Source organism: Halichoeres trimaculatus, unplaced genomic scaffold (assembly GCF_033239565.1).
Source record: "Halichoeres trimaculatus isolate MK-OKI-2021-1 unplaced genomic scaffold, fHalTri1.1 fHalTri1_scaffold_16, whole genome shotgun sequence".
In the NCBI taxonomy this organism is placed as follows: Eukaryota; Metazoa; Chordata; class Actinopteri; order Labriformes; family Labridae; genus Halichoeres; species Halichoeres trimaculatus.
Genome location: NW_027437194.1, coordinates 13,042,937 through 13,065,576, shown reverse-complemented (window position 1 = coordinate 13,065,576; position 22,640 = coordinate 13,042,937). Strand labels below are relative to the sequence as shown.

Here is a 22,640-nt window from a genome sequence, read left to right as displayed (position 1 = left end):
CTTTTCCTCCCAATGCTCAATATTGAGTGGTTCAGTCCTAGAAATCAATGCTGTGGTTCTCAGTCACTGTGGTCATGGTAATTCAAAATTCCTCTAATAAAAGGAAAGTAAACTGAGGACTTAGTTGAAGTTCTTACAGATGTTTCACTTCTCATCCAAATGTCTTTTTTCACTTCTGGACTGACTGGAAGTCAAACAGCCGTTGATAAAATCCATGGAGTCTTTCAAATACTCTGATGTTAGTGAGTTGTACAGGTTGTCTGTCTTTACACATAAAGCTTTAAATGAACACGGCATGATTGAAATTAATGACCTACTTTGTCTCTTGCTTATAGATGGAACACGTATCCTGATTCCTCAAATAAAAAAACAGTATTGTTTTACTGATGCATCTGGCCCCTTTAACTCATTTCTCAACATCTAGTTTTGCTCTGAAGGGATCAACACTGGCTACATAACAGCTCTGGTGCATTTCATGTGGTTGTTATTAGACAGTTTGAAGACATTTATGAGAAATTTCAAAGCTGCACTGATAAACTATTGAAGAGACAATGGATAATGGAATCTATGAAACGACACCTATGCAGCATGACAGAGCCTTTTAGCCCCTTTCAGGTTATTGTTTTGGTTCTTTTTGCAGCATTAAGTTTTCTGTTCAGTCTTCTTAGCCCTCTTTGTCAGCAGGGAAAGGACAAAGTAAGCAAGATGTAATTCCAACAAGCTGAAAAGCATCACATATTTCCAGGAGTTAAGACCAAATCAGAGCAACACTGAGGAAAAATATCGGACTAAAGTTTTCACAGCCGGGTTCGGTGGGAGAAAACAACATGTTGCTGTATGTTAGCCCTGTGGTGCTAAAAGTGCTCCCAGCTTTATTCATTTCCCATAGGTCAGGGATGTCCAACTCGTGCCATGGAGGGCCAAGAGGCTGCAGGTTTTCTTTCCAACCAAGAACTCCACCAGCTGATTCCATTGATTACCTCACCTTCAAGCAGAGAGCAGGGGCTAATCAGTGGAATCAGCTGGTGGAGTTCTTGGTTGGAAAGAAAACCTGCAGCCTCTTGGCCCTCCATGGCACGAGTTGGACATCCCTGCCATAGGTCATCAGGAATTTTATTTTCAGTCTTACAAGTACGCTCATACAATTTCAAGTGGTTCAGCTTAAGAGGAATTATCTTGGCAGCTGAAGCAGAGAAACAAACAAAACAAAGAAACTAGTGTTAAGAAGATTTTATAGCATACTCAAGTGTATGGTTTTACTAGGATAAAGTAAAATTTTGTACTTTTGTTATATCATGACCTACAACCAGATCAATGTTGACAATGCTCAGGAAGAAAAAATAGGCAGGTAATCAACAGGGAAACCAAGAAACCGAGCTTTTAGTTAGAGACATCTGTGGGAACCTTTTCCTGTTTTATGGTGTGAAATAACTGCCAAACTATGTTACAGTGTGAGCCATCTTCTTGTTTTATTGTAATCCACAAATCAGCAGCAGCAGGTGTTAAATATGGCACTGGGATCAGCTGTTGGCAGAAGATTCTGCTTGCTGTTCAAGAAAATAGAATTAATAATAATAAATAAAACACTCTTACTGTAGTTGCATTTTTCTCTGAGTGAACAGCAGAATGAGGTTTTCTGGAAAACAAACACCTGTTTGTGTTGGCTATCTTTTATATTTGGCACAATGGCAGATCAAACATGGGTTACAAGAAACCAAAGCTCTAAAAAACCTTAAGATATACTTTTTTTTTTGTTCATGGATCCTGAAAGCACAATACTGAACTGACCAATACCATCACAGCAAATATTGAAATCTAGATTTTATAACCTCTGATTCTTGTAACATCTAGCAGCTCTCAGTTAGGACCGTCGGGATAAAATGAAGCAAGTAACTATTATCTTGTATCCAGTGCTTCCATAACAGACTGAGGTTGTAAAACCTGATATAAAAGCACAAAATGACATAGTGTTAGCCTGAAAACACAGTTTCAGTTGGTCCACAGAAACCTTAAGTGCTCTTATTCAACTCGACATATTGGGGGCATATCGCCTAAACTGTTTCTATTACAACAAAACAAATTAAAGAGAGAGAAGTAAAGAGGATGCATTTAATCTGTAAATCAATGCTCAATGAGTTAAAGGTGTAATTTGAACCAAACAAATCCCAGGTGCATCTCCAATTTCATGTACAAGTAGGGTGTACTGCACTGGGTGCATTGCTATATAAACTGTGGATTCAGTGATTTAAAAGCGCAAGTTTTTCTACCGGGGAGACAGATCTGTTTATGTGCATGGTTTCAGCACATCAGCAGTCAATAAGGAGTCCACCAGAGCTCACTGACATGAAGCAGGTCTGTAGTACTAAAAGCAGGACAATGATGTCAGGAGACAGGTTGCTGTGCATGTGTGTGCTGCCTGGATACACCTTTGAAGGTGAATCAACAACGTGGATAATGAGCTCTCGTTTCAAGATAGCAAAAAGCCACAATGAGTCTGACTGCACCAAATTTGAAGACAAAGCCACAAAGTGGCACAAGTTCTGCAACATTCACAGGCATTGCTAGTGAAAGACATCATCAGAAACTACCACAGACAAGAATGAATCACTTTGTGTACTGGGTGTAGGAGTTTCCCCTTAGTGTTATAATATTTCTTAGGGAGACTTAATACATCTTCTGTATTTCTGTTAAGTGTTAAATAGCGTCCTTTTTTTTCCTCAAGGGCACACTTATTTTTGTTGATAGACTTGTTGTAGTTGGGAAAACCCTAACAAACAAAGCTAACAGCATTAGGCAGTAAAAGGCTTGATTAGTTTAAATAAAGTTAAGATTTTTTTTCAAGCAAAGAAGGTAGAAATCAGAAGGGTGACATGTAGAGAACACAACTAAAAAATAAAAAGCACATGTAATATGTTTCCTTTAATATAAATAATTGGTCACTTTATGTTGCAAGTTATAAACCTTGGTCACTTGTGTTTAATGTAATTTTTCTCTCCACTACCAATTTGGTTTTTTTTCAGTGCATCTGAAGTGAACTGTTCCGGGCTTTCATCCCATGTTTGCTCAATCCATAAAACAACATTAATCTCTTCAAGTTGCAAACATTTTACTTGTGGAACATTATACCAAGATGCCAACGTTTGCTGACTGTAGGACAGTAGAGCTGATTAACCTCAGACTCCAAAAAAGATGTATGTCCCACAATAGAAAAGTAACATTTCAAAGGCCAAGGCAGTAGATCAATGTGTCAATGTGTATCCTGGTCTAGGACACAAAATAACACTGTAGTATTTTTCTTTGAAGGCACACCCCCAACACTGAACCCATATTCATCTGAAGTTATTAATGTTAAGTATTTCTAAATCTGAAATCAGTCGAGTTCAATGACAACATAAGGCTAATACAAAGTTAGCTCTACGGCATCAAAGTCTAACCAATCAGCATGCTAGCAAAGACCTAGCTAAAACATTTTAATGTTTTGTTTAAAAATGCTTAAAATGAAAAGTTCAGACTTGGATAAAGAGCCAGTTTATCTCTTATACAAAAGCATCTAATTTAATGATTTATGAGAGATTTTCGAAATGTGTGATCAATTCTGTTTTTAATCAGAATAGTGGCATTCCTGCAGCAAAAGACAAAAATAAAGAACAGGCAGGTAGGATATGTTTGCCACCATTGAAAATTGTTTTTTTCAACAATGGAACTTTTTCTTCTTTTTTTCTGTTTTTGAAGCTACAAAACATTTTATAATTCTTTACCCAAAAATGGCCGGTGGCTGCTTCTATCATTGTCACCATGTTTGTTTCTATTGACTACATGGATAATTGGTGTCATCCTTGCCAGTCTGCACTAGAACTGCTTGTTCTTTGCCTAATTACTAATACTTTTATTACAGGCCTGTTAGAGCCCAAAATGTAACAACAACCCAAAATGTTATGAATGACCCAAAATGTAACATATGTTTGCCACCATTGAAAATTGGTTTTAAACAATGGAACTTTTTCTTCTTTTTTTCTGTTTTTGAAGCTACAAAACATTTTATAATTCTTTACCCAAAAATGGCCGGTGGCTTCTTCTATCATTGTCACCATGTTTGTTTCTATTGACTACATGGATAATTGGTGTCATCCTTGCCAGTCTGCACTAGAACTGCTTGTTCTTTGACTAATTACTAATACTTTTATTACAGGCCTGTTAGAGCCCAAAATGTAACAACAACCCAAAATGTTATGAATGACCCAAAATGTAACAAGTTGTTGCATTTTGGGTGAAAAGTTGTTACATTCTGGGTTTCATTACATTTAATGTATTACATTTGAGCTCAACACTTTTGATACGTTTTGGGTTGGTATTACATTTTGGGTTTTATTACTTATTTTTATCTATTACATTTTGTGTCATTGTTACATTTCAGGCTCTGACAAGCCCTGAAGTGTCAGTCATAAGTGATGACTGAGCTGTGGTATAGTCCCCCTTCACCAGCCAGGGCTTTATTGTTAGGCTGATGTCATCAAGGTGTGGTTTGGCAGTATGTCTTTAAAAAATAAAAGAAGTTCAATATAGGTGGTAACAAGTGCTTAAGAGGAGTATGCTTAGGCTGCACAGGCATGGAGACATTAGGCGAGACAGACCAAAGCCACACTGGGCAGGTTGATTTAACACTGTTTACCTGCAGACTCTGCAATCCAGTATTCAGCCAAATCATGGTCAAAACTGACCATTTAAAGTGTTTTCATTCCTCTGGACTCGTTAGCTAGTTAGGCTTCAAATTTCTGTTTAAATGCTTAGAAAAACACTTGTTTGACTAAGTAGAAGCTTTTTAACCTTTTCCTCAGTTTGATTTCTCTAACCTATATTTACTAATTAGAGAAACAGAAAACTGTAGGTCTGATGAAAAAAGAAATTAACTGATTGCTGTGAGCAAAATTTGAACATTTATAAACAAACTCTCAGTCAGGTCCTTGAGGTTTGACATGACATCTTATCCACAGACAACTGCATAAAAACAAAAATAACATAAACAACATATTTTTTTCTGTTTTAGACCAACACTACCTAACTTTTGAAATTGGTCAAGCTCTGGAAAGTGTGTGTACTAAATGTTCCAAAAATGGGTACAGCATTGAAACAGTGTGAAGCAGGGATGTAAACGCACTCACACATATTGGTCCCACTGTTGATCAGCCGAGAAAGAGACAGTTTTGACTAAATAATCCAATGTTAGACTCTACAGACCAGAGTGGCCCTTCATCTACCGACAGCCTTAACACAATGTAAAAGCCTTTTCAATACAAAGGGACGGATAAGATGTTAAAGTTTTGAACTAAGGGTTGTAAAACCTCTTTGAGCCTGATTCGATCACTTTAAATCGCTTCAACTCACAGCGAGCAGAGCTAGCAGAGCTGAATTCCCAGGCTGCATGTTTTAACGAGGCACATTATGTTTCTGACAGTGATGAATCCATCTACTCTGCTCTTTTAATTTTCTCCTACAAGAGCTTTAAAGGCTGACAGGCTGAGGCTGCATTACCTTAAATATCCATCAGGGGGGAGCAAAGTTGCTTCATCACAGGAGTGTAAGATAGTTTGGGAAGAGATGAAAGTAAAGAGGGAGAACAGAGAAAGAAGAAAAAAAAACGTTCAAAATGAGTTCCAAAGAGATGAGAGTAAACAGCAGGAACGTGCAAACAAAGGTGGTGGAGAAATGAACAGAGAGTGAGTAAAAAAGATGAACAACAGAGGAGGGCTGACTGGTTGTTTTCCTGAATCGACTCTTGATCTAGCATGCACATTTTTTCTGACTGGACCCGGAATCAGTAAGCTTTGTGGCCCCATTCCCATTGGCTGACTCGGCTGGTGGTTTGTCAACGCACTGCTCCATCCTCTTCATGACCAGGTCTAACAGCGTGATCACCGACTTGTCCACCTCTGCACCTGTTGCCGCACTTGTCTCAAAGTATGGGATCCTGTGAGAAACAGACAGAGATATATCTAAGAAGATATCTAAAAACAACATTCTAGCCAGTAAGAGTTACCATGAATTATTTCAGCACATGGTTTCTTAGTTTTCTAGGATTTAAGATTGAGTTTTGCACTTCCTGGAAAAGATTATAGATCCAGGAAACATTAGGAAAGGCCAGGTTGAGCCTGCTTTACTGGCTGGAAAGACACCAGGAAAAAAACTAACCCTGTTAAACAGGAAGAAATGAGCTGATTTTTGTTCAAAATGAGTTTCTTGGAACCACACAGTTGCACAAAACAAAAGAGAGATAATAATGAAAGCAGTAGCAATTCCAGTTAAAGAGCAAGCTCTCATAGCTGTTAAAGTGTAAGAGATGAATGATTGGAGGAAGTAGTGTTCATGAGAAACAAACCTACCCATACTTATCAGCCAGCTCCTTGGCCTGTTTCTCCTGAACCTCTCGCTGGTCGGCCAGGTCTGCTTTGTTCCCGACCAACACGATATCTGGATTCTCACAGTAGGCGTTGGCCTGTAGCTGGCCTGGAAGTTAAAAAACATCTTGATAACAAGCGCAACATTATTTTCACAAACCACCTCAACCAGAATAAAACTAACTGATGTGCATCAATAATGAAGACTGATGCTTCCTGTGGAGTTTCTTCAGTTTACACCAGAGACACCGAAAAGTAAAGTTTTAAGCACAAAATATGAAACAGGAATTGTGATGTTTACTTACTCATCCAGTTTCTGACATTAAGGAAGCTCTGCTGGCTGGTGAGATCAAACATCAGCAGGAACCCCATTGCATCCCTGAAGAACGCTGTTGTCAGGCTGCGGAACCTGGTTTAAACACACACACACATATTAACAGTAAAATATATGTTTGGTGGATGCGTGAATGAAAGGTGTCACGGGATACTTTGTTGTACGCCATGATGTCTTAAAAAGTTACGATTGAAAAGACACATGTTAACAAAGGAACATGCAGAGATTATTGGTAGTTGTAAAATACAAATCTCATAATTTTAAACAAAAACATTAATTTTATACATTTTGATTTCTAAAACACAACTAGAGAAAGCTTGTACTGTACCTTTTTTGGGGCACTACAACACTGTTCTGTTAAATTTTAGCTTTAAATTAATAATTTTTCAAATTCTTTGTTTTAGTCTGGTTTGGTTTTATCAGTTTATTTTTTAAGCAGTAGCCTGTTGATCCTGTATCTCTTATAAAATAATCAAAAAGAAATGATACTGGAGTGTGGGCTTACATAATTTCTAGTGCCCTGGTTGGGGCACCCAAGTCTAAAAAGTCTGGACACGCCCCTGCGATGAGGCATCGCTCTGCCAATCAGTGAACGGATTTATGCTTAACAGAGGGTTCACTTCATGGAATAGAGGGAGTTCAGTAAAAGAAAGACTTAATTTTCACCCAGGTAAAAGTCGAACAAAGTCTTAAGCAATGTGAGTTGTCCTCATGCTAAAAATGTGACTTGTTGCATACATGACTCCCACGACTCCCCGAAATGCAAAGGGAAAGAAAATAAATCTTCTTAGTAAGAGAAACGTAAAACAGAATAGTAAAGCAGAGTGACGTGAATAAGTAACTTTAATCTGATGACTGGTTTGGAAATAGTAATGCGCTATATTACTTGTTACTGTAGAAAGTGGTCATAATAGAGTAATGCTTTACAAAGTAACATGTTACCAGCATCACTAGTAATGAGTAAAAGGAGATGTAAAAGGAGCAGGTTTCCAGGTAAAAAATGTTCTAAATGTTTAGTTATTGACCGATATTTAATAATTGAAAAGTTCTCATATGATCCACTTTTAACACGTCTTTAAGAGTGGCCATGATCCCATTTTCAGCACCAATTCATGAGGAAAAAGAAACAACATTTTACCAACGAATAAAAACTTTAGTTTAGAGTAACTTGTCATATTGGTACATATTTATTTCACCTATATAAAGTAATTTTCTTTTACTGCAGGCTAATGGTTTTGGTGGCATCTGTGGTGGTTGCAGCCTAGAGGGCCTGATTTTGCCTTAGCTTTACTTGAGTTGCAATTTAAATCAAAATCTTACAAGAAACTGGAAAACGTAAGCAACACAGAGCTGCCGAACTTTGTTAATGTTTTTGGACTTGACCATCATTCAAGCAACTAGCTTTTCAATTTTGACTTTAAGATGGATCAGGTAGTGGGGGCAAGTGATGTACACTTCATACAGCTGTTAGCAGCCACAGTCCCTTCTAAGTAAACCCCCCTCCGTGTCTCTCTGAATTCATTTCTATTTTCTCTGATGCGCTCAGCTTCTGGGTGCCACACCTGCAAAAACAATAACTAAAAGCTAACAACGAGGTTTCATCAGCAAATAATTAATAGACTAACGTGTGAAAAAGTGGTATGTCACGGGTGTTTCCACAGCACACAGATGAACTGATCATACGGTTTGAATGATGACTTTGATTAAAGGATGAAGAGGATTAGTTTATGATAACGGGAATTAGTTCCGTCACACTAGGCGTAGAAGAGAAGTTTAAACTGTGTAACAAACACTGAATCATCCTGCAATGAGTCATCAGACCTTTAGAAAACTGATTAAAAGGATCAAGGGCAGTTTATAGTGAAAACCACACACACCAACACACTCCAACACATGATTGATGGATGCCACACAAGCAGGAGGGCACACAGAAACACGCAGTGGAAACACATCATCGTAGACATTGAGTTGATACAGCCAGGATTTCAGTGAGAAGCTGCATCATTTTATCACAGACAAGAAGAATTTGTCATTACTAAAATTTCAAGTGTAACGCTAGAAATCAAAAATTGTTGCCACAATGTGTGGGGGAAAAGAATAACGTTTTTCATTGTTTTTGCTTGTTGACTATGAAAACATTGCTCTCTTCAAACCTTTTAGTCATGAAGGCTGAAAAAGCAGAACTGTAGATATCAAAGCTCATTGAGGACAATCAATAGTTTTGTCGTTTAAAAAAGAACAGCTGTGGCTAATGTTGATGGAGAATGTTGTTTACTGTTTAATTAGAAACTGTTGCAATGAGATCTATTTTGATAGAAAATCACAGTTAAAGCTCAGAATTTAAATTTGTGTCACTCTTCTAGGTGCAGCGATAACAAAAGTCATAAATGCCTTTGTTAAAGAGCTGCTATAAAACAAACACAGTCCTTCTTTTGACTCTGCATAGATAAATATATTATAAATAAAAAACCAACTGTATTTGTTGTAGTGTGTTGAGCAGCCCACCTCTCCTGTCCAGCTGTGTCCCATAACTGAAGATGAACTTTAAAGGTTTTCCCCGTATTCGTCCCATTGGGGTTGGTCTGTGTGTACACCTGAGGAGAAGGAAATATTTTTGTTTATCTAATAAACACAACAAACGAAACGTAACCTCTTCACACTCCAAACCTTACACTTAACAGCTTAGCTCAGACATGCAGCAAAGGCCTGAGGGTCAGATTTGAACCTCGGCTGCCTGCTTCTGGGACTATAGCCTGTGTAATAGGGGGCGGCTGAACTGATGCACTGGGTTGGGATAATTTGGGCAAAGCAAGTCAAGTTTATTTGTAAAGCACAATTTGTACACAAGGCAATTTAAAGTACTTTACAGCTAAAATAAAATAAAAAATCACATTAGACAAAATAAAATGTTTACATAAAGCATTAAAAATGATTTATTGGATTAAATTAAATCAATTTAACAAGAGGAGAGCAGATGAAACACTTTGAGTTGACATATGCAAAGCTAAATAAAACTGTTTTCAGCCTAGATTTGGACATTGTCAGAGTGTAGGAGCATAACATTGAAGCTTTGACTCTGGGCACCAGCAGGAGACCCCTCCCTGAGGTTCACAGAGTCTGAGTTGGTTCACATGGCTCTAACATGTTAGAGATGTACTTTGGTGCTCAACCATGAAGTGACTTGTACAACCAGAGCTGTTTTAAAGTCTATTCTCTGAACAACAGGAAGTCAGCGCAGAGACCTGAGCACTGAAGTAATATGGTCATATTTCCTGGTTCTGGTTGGGAGTCAAGTAGCAGCATTCTAGATGAACCGCAGCTTTTTTAGTTACAGAAAAAAAAGAATTATTCAGATCCCTGCAGAGGAATGGAATCAGTCAAAAACAAAATACCTTAAATCTTAAAACATTTGACATAGTGATAACAAACTGTATTAAAAACTGTATTAAAAAATGCTGGAGCATTTCATCTCTCAATTCATATTTCTTTGAGCACACAATCTGCACTTTCCAACATGACTCAAGCTTATCCTTTCCAGTTTCACTTTGAAAATCTATCCTTCCAGACGGGTAGCTGTGGTAGTGTATGCACACACCCTTAACACAGTCCAACTGTGGAAAAAAGCCCTGCAGTCAGTCTAACAGACTATCAGGAATATGACAGTGATGATGTGTGGTGTGATGCAGCAGGTTGTGTTGTGTTTCTGCAGTGAGCTTCAAGCGTCATTCACACCTCTGACTCTCCCACATGAGACACTGCCATTCTCTCTGACATTCTTTCAAAGGGAAATTTCCGCCCACCCTCGCTGTCATCTGACGTAGATGATGGCCTCGAAGGAGAACTATTTCAGCCTGGGTTTATAGTCTCAAGCTTTGCCGACCACCTTGGAAACAACACTGTCTGGCAAAGAGGTAGAGCTGAGGGAAGGTAGCATCAACATGTACACCTTTCAGTTAACTGGCCTTTATTCAATTTTTGCACAACTGTAATTTCTAATATGGGAAAAATGGATGGGTTATTAAGTAACGTTACAGTTACAAGTGTTACAGTTTTAAAGCAATTCTTATCCTTCCACTTGTATGAGTATGGTGACTTCATATCTTAAAAGATCAAGATGGCAAAAAAACAAATTTAAGGCTTTCAAACAATATTACTCAAACATATTTGTCATCACAGTGACTAAGCCCACCTCTTACATACTCAAGTGGTTCATTACAGCTTATTAAAATATCAATAAGATAACTACGTGGAGAGTCAGACAGCTGAGACTCAAATCAACAGCATTCACTTTAAGGTTCTGTGGAGGAAAGCCGCTGACAGTCTGGACCTACAGCTGTGATCACGTCTGCTTCTGTTTCTTTTTCTTTTTTTTGAAAGTGGAGCGTAAGACCAATTCACACACACATGCACACACACAATAACCCACACACAGACACACACAAAAGAGGAAAGTAGCAATAATCAATCCTATGAGTCACCCAGAGCGATGTTATTAAACCGGCATCAAGCAGTGTTTCCGACAAGCATAGGCTGAACAGTACCCAGGTGACCAAGCCTGAGAGCAAACATTTGACCGAGCTCCGCCCACTCTCTGAGATAACTAGCTCAACAGATCTCATACTGCTTATTAATACAGCAACTGAAGTGTGAAACTTTGTGAATATTTCAAGTTTAATTCTTGTTAAACTTTGGGGTTTGTCCTGTCTTCACTGACTCTGATACTAGGAAGATTACTGAAATATTGATAAAACTAGATTAAAAAAAAAAAAACACTCACAGCCTAAAGAAGCAATAGTTCAACATTAGTGTTTACCCAGAAAGATGTGCAAGTATAAAGATTATTTCTGTATTTTTTCAAGTTGTAGGTTCAAAAACTAAAGGGTTAGATCAGGTGCTTGGATTTGGCTTACCAAAGTTGTTTAAACAGTCTAAAGCAGGGCTGCAACAATGAATTGATAAAATTGATAAAAAACTATTAGTAAAAGCGTCATAACAAAAGGACATAACTGCATTAAATTGTCTTCAGTTTGTTTGTTTTCTTCCATTTTGTTGGAATATTTAGCAGTTGGCAACTAGCTTAAGTTTGGTTACCACCACCTACTTGACTGGAGTGTGGATTACCTGGGCTGCCGGCAGGTGAGGGAAACAAGTAAATGGGAATCATGGCAGAGTCAAAAAAGGCCAAAATTTCCCAGAGTTTGGGGGTATTTTACGCTGAGTAAAAGCACATAGTCTGTTAATTGCAACATTTGCAAAAATGAAATTGCATGGCACGGCAGTACGACTTCAATGATCCAGCGCTTTAAAACGTAAACATGTTGGGCTCGTCAATGACAAACTGGGGAGCTCAACAGTGAGGTGAGGAGCTACAAAATCCAACATAAACTCCTTTTATATGTGGTGAAATGTGTGATGTGTAGGATTTGTTTTGTCTTTTTTATTATATTGTTACCCAGTTTGAAAACCACAAGGAGTTCATTAAACCAACGTTAGCATTAGCATTAGCTGCTACAGATAGTGGCAGGGCAGAGGGGGTGTACTATTTGACCTGCAGGTGAAAAGACTGAGGACACATTTTTATTTATTTGCCTTTTTGGCCCACTAAGTTCTTAACCTGATGACATAATATATTTCCTATTATCTTGTCCATAATGTTGATTCTTTAAGTGACAATACATTCATGTCATTTGTTATACTTTATAAATTAAGCATCTGGTCAGCTTAAACTATGTTCAAATATGTTGTTTCTTTGTATATATCTTTAAGCAAACAAAAGTCATCAACTAGAATAACAAAGCATGTTTGGTTTTACAAATATTACTGTTATGCATTCTCATTCTTTTTTCCCTCTGATTCATCGATTAATAATAAATTTAATCGTTAGTTGCAGCCCTAGTCTAAAGCCAGTTTTGAGGCTGATTCATACTCAAGTAAAATTTACACTGTGGCACATGCTGTAATGCAGTGAGGCCCTGTTCCTCAAGAGCATACACACTAAGCCTGATGTGCACCTCCGCAAAAATGTGACTATGTGACGAAACAATGCAGACCACAAGCCATGTGACTGGTGTGAAGAGTGGCATCATATTTTCTGCATTTACATTTTCAAAATTCCTGTATATCGACCCCAAATTCTATGTTTTTAGAGTAGTTCATTCTTTTTTTTCTTTAGATAACTGCAGCAGGATCAGTTGCCGCTCAACATTTATCAGCTCAAACCCTTTCATAAGACACTTAGATCATTTAGTCAGAGTCGCTGCATTTTCCTGTGCACAAACAAGCAAAGAATGGCTGGAAACTGACAAGATGAGTAGAATAAAAATTACTCTGCCAATCAGCTGAGTGTTCACAATGGCAAAAATCTGAGATCCCTCAAAAAGTGAAGCAACAAGCTGCAGAAGTCTCATCAGGTGTTTTCTTTTCAATTTTTTATCCCCAAATTCAGTCAAAACTGTTCTTGGAGGAATGGAGCATTAAATGATACTCCATCACCCTGTACAGATACTATGTTTTATAATTCATACCTGTTTATAGTTGGATGTGACACATGCCAAACCTCCCTGCACGTGTTCAAAAGATTGTGACTCATCTGAGCCACAGCTGTGAGAGAAAAGGAGCCGAAAAAGCAGACCTGACTTGACCTTCTTCTGTGACATGTTCAGCCTAAAGAAAGTGTCAGATGACATGGTAACTATGGAAGTCCAGCCTGTATCGACTGTGGGTAGGGTGAGCATTTTATCAAAAAAATTGGCATCTTGCTTCGATGGAAATAAAGGTTGGTCAGCCTTGTGGCAGGACAAGTAGCAGAAATATCACATTTTCCATCACTTTACCTCTGACTGGGGATATGAGATCAACACTCACCACTCTCTTTTCCCTGAAGTCGATGCCGACTGTGGTGATGAACTTGGGGTTGAACTTGTTATCTGTGTATCGGTACAGGAAGGTGGTCTTCCCCACACCAGAGTCCCCCAGGGAAAGGAGCTTTATAAGGTAGTCATAATCCCCATCAGTCATAGTGATGACCACAATAAACCTGAAACACAAAGTCAAATATATGTTAACACACACATACACACATAAAAATAATAGTTTATGTTTATAGGAATCGTGTGTGTGTGTGTGTGTGTGTGTGTGTGTGTGTGTGTGTGTGTGTGTGTGTGTGTGTGTGTGTGTGTGTGTGTGTGTGTGTGTGTGTTGAACTACCAACTATTGAGTGATGGGAGTGAGGTCAGAGGGTCACTCAGATCACAGCATGACTTTCTGGGAAAATTGTAACTTTGTGTTAGGGAGCACTGAGTGTGGGTGGGAAATCTAGTCTGCATATTTTTATGTCTGACGATGACAAAGCACAAGTAAACCACTGATCTAACTCTAAAAGAAAAGCTAACATTAAATTATAACACAGCAAGTTAAGGTTTCTTACTGGAACAAATCTAAGATTCTCTTTTATGATATTCTAGTATGTACAAGGTTATGTTTTAGGAAGAGTTTGTCTGTTTTTCTGTGAGCAACATAACTCAAAAAGTTATGAACAGATCTTGATGAAATTTCAGGAAATGTTTGAAATGGGATAAGGAAGAAATGATTGAACTTTGGAGGTGAATCTAATCACAGCCTGGTTCCAGGACTTTTTTAAAGGATTCTTTATCATTGTGAGATAGGGCCGTTTTCCCCATATGTGTACATAACTCCACCATAAATGGTTGAATTGCTTTGCAAAGTAATACAAGACAAGGTCACGGTTATTTCTGACATATGTTAAAGTAGAATCCATATCCTGGAAATATTCTGGATACTAAGATCTGGAAAATTAAATATGTACTGGGTCATAATTTTCAACACTGTCAGGCAACAAATTATCATACAAACCTGCAACTAACACCAAATTGTAGCAGACAGTCTGCTGAAAGGGAGTATAACATTAAAGAGTAGGACTAAAGTGTTGCGTCACAATCACAATATGTTTGGCAGAGTGTCTGTGAGTGTTTTTGTAGTTTTTTAATGGTTTAACAGAGACTCTACCTGACAGGATTCTCTCCTGACTTTACATTTTGTCATTGGAAAAAGATTTGGCTGAGCCCATCCCACCTGATTTATACCCTACTGTCTTTATAGGACACGATATATAGCAGCTTATTATAGCAAGCTAAAATTTTCCACTATGCAAAGTACGAGAGAGCTACTGAAGGTTTTCCATGTGAAGAAAGTTTGATATACGACACCAGCACTTTAATAGCACTCTGTAAATGCTATAAACCCAGAAGTAGGGATGTGTATCGATAACCAGTTCTTGTTAATAATGGACTGATCCATCGACATCATCGGCCTTTATGCTCAACTATTCCTTGTTGATTCTTTACAATACTCCAGAGCAGCCAGACCTTGCACCCACATGTGACATGCCCCACCTCAATCAGGCTTGCTACAGCCCAAAATGTAACAATGACCCAAAATGAAACAAGCTGTTACATTTTTGGGTTCAACACCTTTTTTCCTTACATTTTGGACTCTAACTATGCTTGTCAGTCAACAGCAGAACTACCAACACAATGATGGAGAGATGGACGCGGTCACAGGCTGGGCTTTACTTTCCCAAAAAGGACGCTAACAACGCAAAGTGCAATTTTCTGCAACACTGTAATATCAACCGGGGTTGCAACAACACAAACATGTAAAATAAAATGTCAATAAAATGTTGTTGACACAGAAAACCTGTAAAACTACTTTTTGAACAGAAAATTCACAAGAGGTAGCCTATTGACAAGGGAATTGTTAAGAATCAGATCAAGCAGCGAAATAAGGGCACTGGTGTCAATAAAATCTTATCAATACCCTCAACTGCAAAAGATCACCACTGATTCAACATCAATTTGTGCAAAGCAAAGATTCTTCACCAGCACATAAGGTGATTTCTTAGCAACACCAGAGAAAGTGCATCTCATCTTCAGAACCATCCACTTATCACAGTAACCTGATTCCTCCAGAGCTTCAGTCAGTGAAGATGTGAAACCAAAGGAATGCAGTTGTAATGAGTGTTGTCTCTGGTGAGTTGAAGTCTGGGGCCTGTTTGCCCTGTAGCTGAATGTGGTATATTTAGAGAAGGCATCATAAGACTCTAATAGACTTGGCTGAGAGGAAACACGTTGCTGTATCAGAAGGACAGTGATTAACCAGCAGCTGTGATCTCCTAACAATAACCTTACTGTATGTCAGGATCAGAGAGAAGCCGTCCATGGAGCAGACTCAAGCAGACAGGACCAGGATGTTTAACCAGAACTTCACCAACCGGTTCACTTTGGTTTGTTTCAACACGGCACGTACTTTGAGGGGTTTCCATTGACTAATCGCGGAACTGTCTCACTTTTTGGTACCTTTCGTTGGGGTGCCAGACTAAACTGATCCAATCTCAGTAGGTTGCACGACAACACTGCAGTGTGACAGCGGCTGTGTTACTTCTTGTGGCACACTGCCTTCTCTTGAACAAAGCTTGATTGCGCTTTGTCACAATAAGCCACATGCCAATCAATGAGAAGATGAATTGCTAGATGTCTCCAGTCGTTGCTCTTTGTTTTTCTTCTTTGTTGGATTTATTAGCGGGGTACACTGTGTCGCACTGCTATGGCATCACGCTTTTTTATAACTGATGCAGCTATAGGCATCTGGCTTACACACACAGCCTAGAAGACTGTGGAGACACAAACAGGATCAGTCTTGACAAATCCAACCTGTACCAAACTGATCTAAACCAGACTGCTTGGTGATAACGGGGCTTTAGACAACATCAGGCATAACTGTAAGACCTTCTCTTTTCTTTGTCCCTGCTTCAAATACCCAAGCCTTGCCAATATCATGTAACTCCAATGACATAGGGGTGATTTGAAAAGTATCAAATGATGGTGAAAAGCCTTTATTCAGGAGATTTTGCAAATGATGCTACAGGGTGTTGTTCGAGAAACTTTTGTGGAATTTAGATTTTACTTTTTTTTATCTTTGAAAGATATACCGAAACTATCCCTTACACATACAGGATACCTGGGTAACCTGCCAAACCCAACGTTTAGGAAAGTCTTCCGTACATATTGCCGGCTGCTCCCAACAAACGGACAGTCTATTATTCCCCATTTTCCTATTAAAATTATGCTGTCAGTGCAGGGAAGAAAGACCTGACCAGAGATATTATGGTAAGTCAGAGAGCTGTTCTTGTCATTTATTCACCAGGCCGCCAAATACATCCTGGAAACTTGACCTGTGACAACACTTAGGCACCAAATGACTGTTAACAGCCAAAGATTAACTGCCAATGGGAATGAATCACAGTGGGAGAGTTTATTGATCTGGTGCCGTTAGTAGAAAACCAGGAATGTTTGCATGATTCCCTGCGGGTAAAACCCTTAACAGCAGTCTAGTCAGCTGACTGCAGAGAAAAAGCATGACTCACGTTCACCATGACAACCAACAACAGGAAAGAAAGGGGAAAGAGGAAAGCAGAGGTTTCAAATGTAGGTTTGCCTATTTTTAAAGAATGTTAAAGAAACGTAAAGGTTCTATAAGCAAAGTCATTTTATACATTTTAATAATGATCTAAAACAGTTGAACCAACATTAAAATCAACAATGTCTAAAGTTAATTATTCAGACGCTCTTTGGTCAGAGGTTGTAGTTTGTTCAACTGTTTTGCCTCGACTGAGATACATTTCTTACATTTAGCCTAACCTTACTGACACACACTTAACAGAAGCATTTAGTGCAAGGCTGTGAAATGATACTCCAAATAAAGCTAAATAAAAAGTTCACACCTTGATAAGATAAATATATACTCACAAGTGCAAAATACTGGTTCAAAGCTTTGTTGCACTCAGGCTGGGGCGACAAATATTTTCCCTGGTGTCTGCTAAACCTTCTGTCTCAGCAGCAAGTGAAAACAAAACGATGCACACCAACGAAGACATTAAAAATGGATGAGCCATCACCCACTATGGCCGAGAACAAACAGGAAAGAAAAAAAAACACACAGAAAGAGAGGGCAAAAGAGTCCAGTCTAGCTGCACAGAGGAGAGTTAGTGTGAGGACAAGACACTAGCATCACTATCAGAATGTCAATCAGGAAGCTGGGTTTTGCTCTCCCATCTGTTATCATTCACATCAGTGAGATAATAACAGATGTCACTTCTGTCAGTCAAACCACCATGCTTCAGCCTCATTAAGAATTAAAGCTATGCAGTTTTCTGGTTATTAATCCAAGATTTCCGTAGTTTCTTTGTAGTTTAATGTGTGAAAAATCAGTTACACAAAGCACCAAAACATACCTGCATGTTAAACTTTATCTCAAAACTGAAAAGTTCCCAAACTGTGGGAAATGTAGGTTCAATTCATTGTGTTGCAACTTTTGAGTAAAGGATCAGCAGTTTTCTTCACCATAGAAAGCTGAAACTCAGCTTTGACATGTGAATCATCAGATATGGCACAACACATTCGCCCTAATCTACGTTTTCATCTTCACTGGCTCAGAAAATGCAAATTAAAGACGTACTGTTCCGCGAGATCATTGCAGTCACATGTTTGGTGAGCAGGTGTTTTTCCACAGAACAAGCAAGAAATACAATAACACTGGTGGTATTTAAGATTTTAAACTGAACCTTGATGATTATATGAGCAACATAAGGTCACCTTTAATCATTTAGGAAACATTGCAAGAATTCAACCCTCCCTTTCTTTGGAAGATGCATTAACACTTCCTCATACCTGTTTTCTCACTGCAATGCATTTAACTCTAGCTTCAAACATAACACCAGTAAACACTGAAAGCACAGCAGCTTGTTTGTTGGAGAATGTTGATGTCACTTAATGCTGACTTTTTTCCAATTACAAACAAATTTCAGGAAGTTGGGTAAAGCAGCTAATTTGGAAAGCACCGTCATCAATCAATAAGATTCAATCAAACAAAATAAACACACTGTACTGTGACTTATTCCAATCAGCAAGTCAAACAGACAGTAAATTTATATGATTGAGATGTCAATTTGACAGCTTTTTTAAATCTGTTTCCAATTTTTTGTTAGAATTTTAAGGGTTAAATAAGTTTTTATGAGTATTTAACTAAGCTTCAAAAACTAAAAACTAAAATACTTGGTGGTTTTGCATGATAGAAAGATATATGGCAGTATCTAATAAAATCCTGCAAAACTCCTCCATCGTAGCACATATGCAACTAAACTGATTCATGACATGATGGGAAAATGTACAACACCTCCATCTTGTGTTTTACAATCAACAGGTTAAATACAACTCTGAACTCAGCATAAATCATTTATAAGACCAGGGGAATCGACAGCCCCGATGGCGGAGCATAACTCTACATGACAGACCCTGAGTGTAACTTCCACCACTCAGTGCAGTGCTGCTCTAAACACTCTGCACAGATTTACAACATACAGCAACTGATAGGAAACACAAAGCAGAATAAAAGGGAGGAGAGATATACGGAGCAACAAATATGCACACATAGGACTCCATCATCAGATGATAATCTATTTATCTGTAGAAGGAAAAAAAACATGGCTTCACTACAAAGTTGTTAAAGTACAGTAAAAGACACAACTTCTTTTTACTTTTGTGATTAATTGTCCCAGACATTCTGATCCCTAAGGATGGGTACCAAATTAGGTACTTTTAAAGGTACCGACCGAATTCTGTCAAAAGTACCAGGTACTGATTCACGCAAAATCAAAAGGTACCTTGTTTAGGTACCTAAATGCATCTTTGTGACTGTGAGGGAGTGGAAAGGCAGAGGGCAAGGTTATATATTGAGGAAGAAATATGTTAAATTGGAAAAAAAAAAAAATCATTATTAAAAAAATTGATATTTTTTACCACATAGAGCCAAAAAAGTACCGAAAATTGGTACCGTTGAGTACCAGTACCAATTGCCAGGCACCAGGCATTGGTACCGTATCGTTTCAATTGCGAAAGGTACCCATCCCTACTGATCCCTGATCCTGAGCATCTTTCATAACAACAAGTCAAATCTGGGCCACCCTGATCCTTGTGCATAATGCACAATGATTCTTTGATTGAATTATTAAACGATGAAAGCCAGTTTCATGTATTCATCCAATTCCTAATTAGGTTTCCAAATCAATACTACTCTCATAGGAGAAAAGGCTCTGAGCAAACAGATATCTGTTTACACTGCTACACAACATGTCAGCTGGTTAACTATCCTAAACTGTGCAGTAGAAATGTTTCCAAACAAATCCTCTGGAAATGGTTTCAGCTTCATGTCTAAAATGGCTATTGTTTTGAAATCCAACACTAGGTTTTATTTAAAAAATTACAAAGAAAAGCTCTGCATGGATGCTTTTGAAGATTGCTCTTCTCCTATGAAAGCAGCAGGGTGATGCTGCTTGGCCTTTGCTGTGTTAATTATTGATTAACACCAACAGGATTAATCCCTCTCTTCTCACTGAAAATCCCCAACACTGTTTTAAGTAGTTCCCTGAAGAGAAGTGAGATGTTTAAAACACATCGCATGTGCAGAGCAAGCACCAAAAATCAGACATCAGAAACAGCTTGAGATTCGTTTTAAAAATTCTTTTACTTGTTTTTAACCTGTAACCCTTTCAGCCCTGGCTTTTTTGCCTCTGCTAGAAAAATGATACAGGCAAATATGAAAGAGTATCCCCGAATCTTCAGTCTCTTTGAATCTTTCTGGTGTCATAATAAAGGGAACACTTGAGAAATTTGATCAGAGGTGTCAGTGTTAGTATTTATGTCACTGGCTCAGAGTAATAACTCAAATATTACTCAATTAAACAGAAAGCTGTTGAAGTATGATATGACAGTGTTTGTAGCTGAGTTTCTTATATGACTAGATTTATGCATGATAGGTGCTTTTTTATGCCCTTTGTTGTGCAGCATCCTCAAAGTCCCCCAACTGGGGGATCTTGGGGTTTAAAGTAACATTTGGATAAAGTGGATGTCATTCCCAGTTTATGAGGGAATATCTGAGCAGTTATTTCAGTTTTGAGCAGATCATAAAACAGACTCAAATTAATAATGATGCCTGACCTACAAAAGAAGACACCACTTACTGTATGTCTGTGACACTGGTTATTTTAGGTCAAAATTCCTTGAACTTTACTCTGCTTGACTTGTTTCTGATAATCCTCCTCATCTCACACACAGACACGTACATGTTACAAGTCTGTTCTTTCTTTACCTGTCATGTCTGCTCTGTTAACAAAACCTCTCAGCAGTTACTTAAGTGATCCAAAATCACACAACTGTGTTTAAAAAAGTTTCTTTTCTGAGTCCAGGTGACCCACTTGTTGATGAGGCTTGTTGGTGTCAGGACACAGGATTTTAATGACTCAAAACAGAGTGCAGAAAAAGATCAGCACCGAAGCAGTCTGGAAGCAGGTCAGGTGTGTTAGTGAAGCAGAGGAGGAGAATGACGCTGTTGTTAAAGAGCTTATAATTGACTAAAAAATTCATGGCGTAGAAGTAATTTTATATGAAATACACAGTTAAAAAGTGGATGTGATCAATTGACTAGTCACTTTTCAATAAAATTTGTAATGTTCGTCTGCAAGTAAAAGTCCTGTAATCAACTGATTAAACACCAATAAGGATCAAAGTTCTAACAAAAGTAAGGCAGTGATGCTTTTTGGTGCTGTATTTGACCAGGCGGTAACCTCCAGTCTAAGAATACGCGACAATGTGGAAGTGCTAAAATCTGCTTTTTATCAAGCGTCCGCTTGAGGCTGGCTCCGTACCCAAGAAGTCACATACACACCAAGCCAAAAAAAGCCGTTTTCAAAGCAGAAATTAACCTATTTACAGCCTGATTCAAAAAATGTCTTCTTTCCGAGTCGCTAAATTTACTACCGGCACCCACTGTGGGGGGGGTTCTAACTGGAGCCCGACCGATTAATCGGGCCGATTATGCCTGTCACCGATTAATCGACATCAGCCATAATGTAGCCGATTATAAAATATTTTTGCTCCGCGGAGATTCTGTGGCTCTTGCTCCTGTGTGTCTGTGTGTTGGGCTGCACACTGCCCGAGTGCCCTCCCCCTCCGTCCACCATTATCTAATGTAAGACTATAATATGGCGTTTTAACGTCATTTAAGTTGCTCATTGTGTGTTTACATTTTCAATTTTTTTTTCTACTTACTGTGTTTAAAGTTTGACTTACTTATTTAAGGTGTTTACAGTTTGACTTCTTTATTTACTATTGTGTTTACAGCTTGTTCTTATTTATCATTGGTTTACACTACAGTTCTTATGTTGACAGTTTTATAACTTAAGTTCCTTGTTTTAATTTAATAGTGTTCTGTCTCCTTGAATCATAGGGGTATTATAATGATTTGTGATTATATACAGTATATATCCTGTGTATATCAATGAATTTGGGATTACATTTTCATGAAATATTGCAATTTCAACCATCCCATCGCAATGAGCAATATCCCACCCCAGTCTTAATCAGAACAGATCGCGTCAATAAAAAAAGTCATTAAGGTTAAATTGAAAAAAGTCTAATGCATTTTAATTACACCCTGATATTTTTTTTCCAAAACACTCCGTGATTACAAATCTGGTATTTGTAATCTGTCAGCAGACATTCATCAGAGGTGTTTATGTCTGACAGCTGTGTCCTCAGAATCAACTTAAACAGATCAGACATCTGATTCGTTTTCCATTTGTTCCGCAGACTCTCGTCCTTTAATTCCTTTAACCAATCTATCGTCCAGAGAGAACAATCAATAACCGCTAACATGGATGGAGATTGACCCTTGATGATCCAATTTGTCCAGACGTCCTCCAGGGTTTCCCATTGTGATTGTCTGAAACCTTTCGGCATTTCAGACCCACTTAACAAAACCGAGAAAGACATCTGAGACCGTGT

General features: G+C 38.3%; 1 protein-coding gene across 1 annotated transcript in view; it reads right to left on the bottom strand.

Moving 5' to 3' along the window:
* Positions 1-4,546: 4,546 nt before the first annotated feature.
* rab27b (RAB27B, member RAS oncogene family) overlaps positions 4,547-22,640 on the bottom strand; it is a 47,986-nt gene continuing 29,892 nt past the window's right edge. Inside the window, exons 2-6 of the mRNA XM_074690173.1 lie at positions 13,591-13,762; positions 9,232-9,320; positions 6,698-6,801; positions 6,378-6,501; positions 4,547-5,965 (exon numbers count right to left, since the gene is read on the bottom strand). Coding sequence (XP_074546274.1) covers positions 5,779-5,965; positions 6,378-6,501; positions 6,698-6,801; positions 9,232-9,320; positions 13,591-13,743 — 657 coding nt within the window. The 5' untranslated portion in view covers positions 13,744-13,762 and the 3' untranslated portion in view covers positions 4,547-5,778. The remainder of the gene's footprint in view (positions 5,966-6,377; positions 6,502-6,697; positions 6,802-9,231; positions 9,321-13,590; positions 13,763-22,640) is intronic.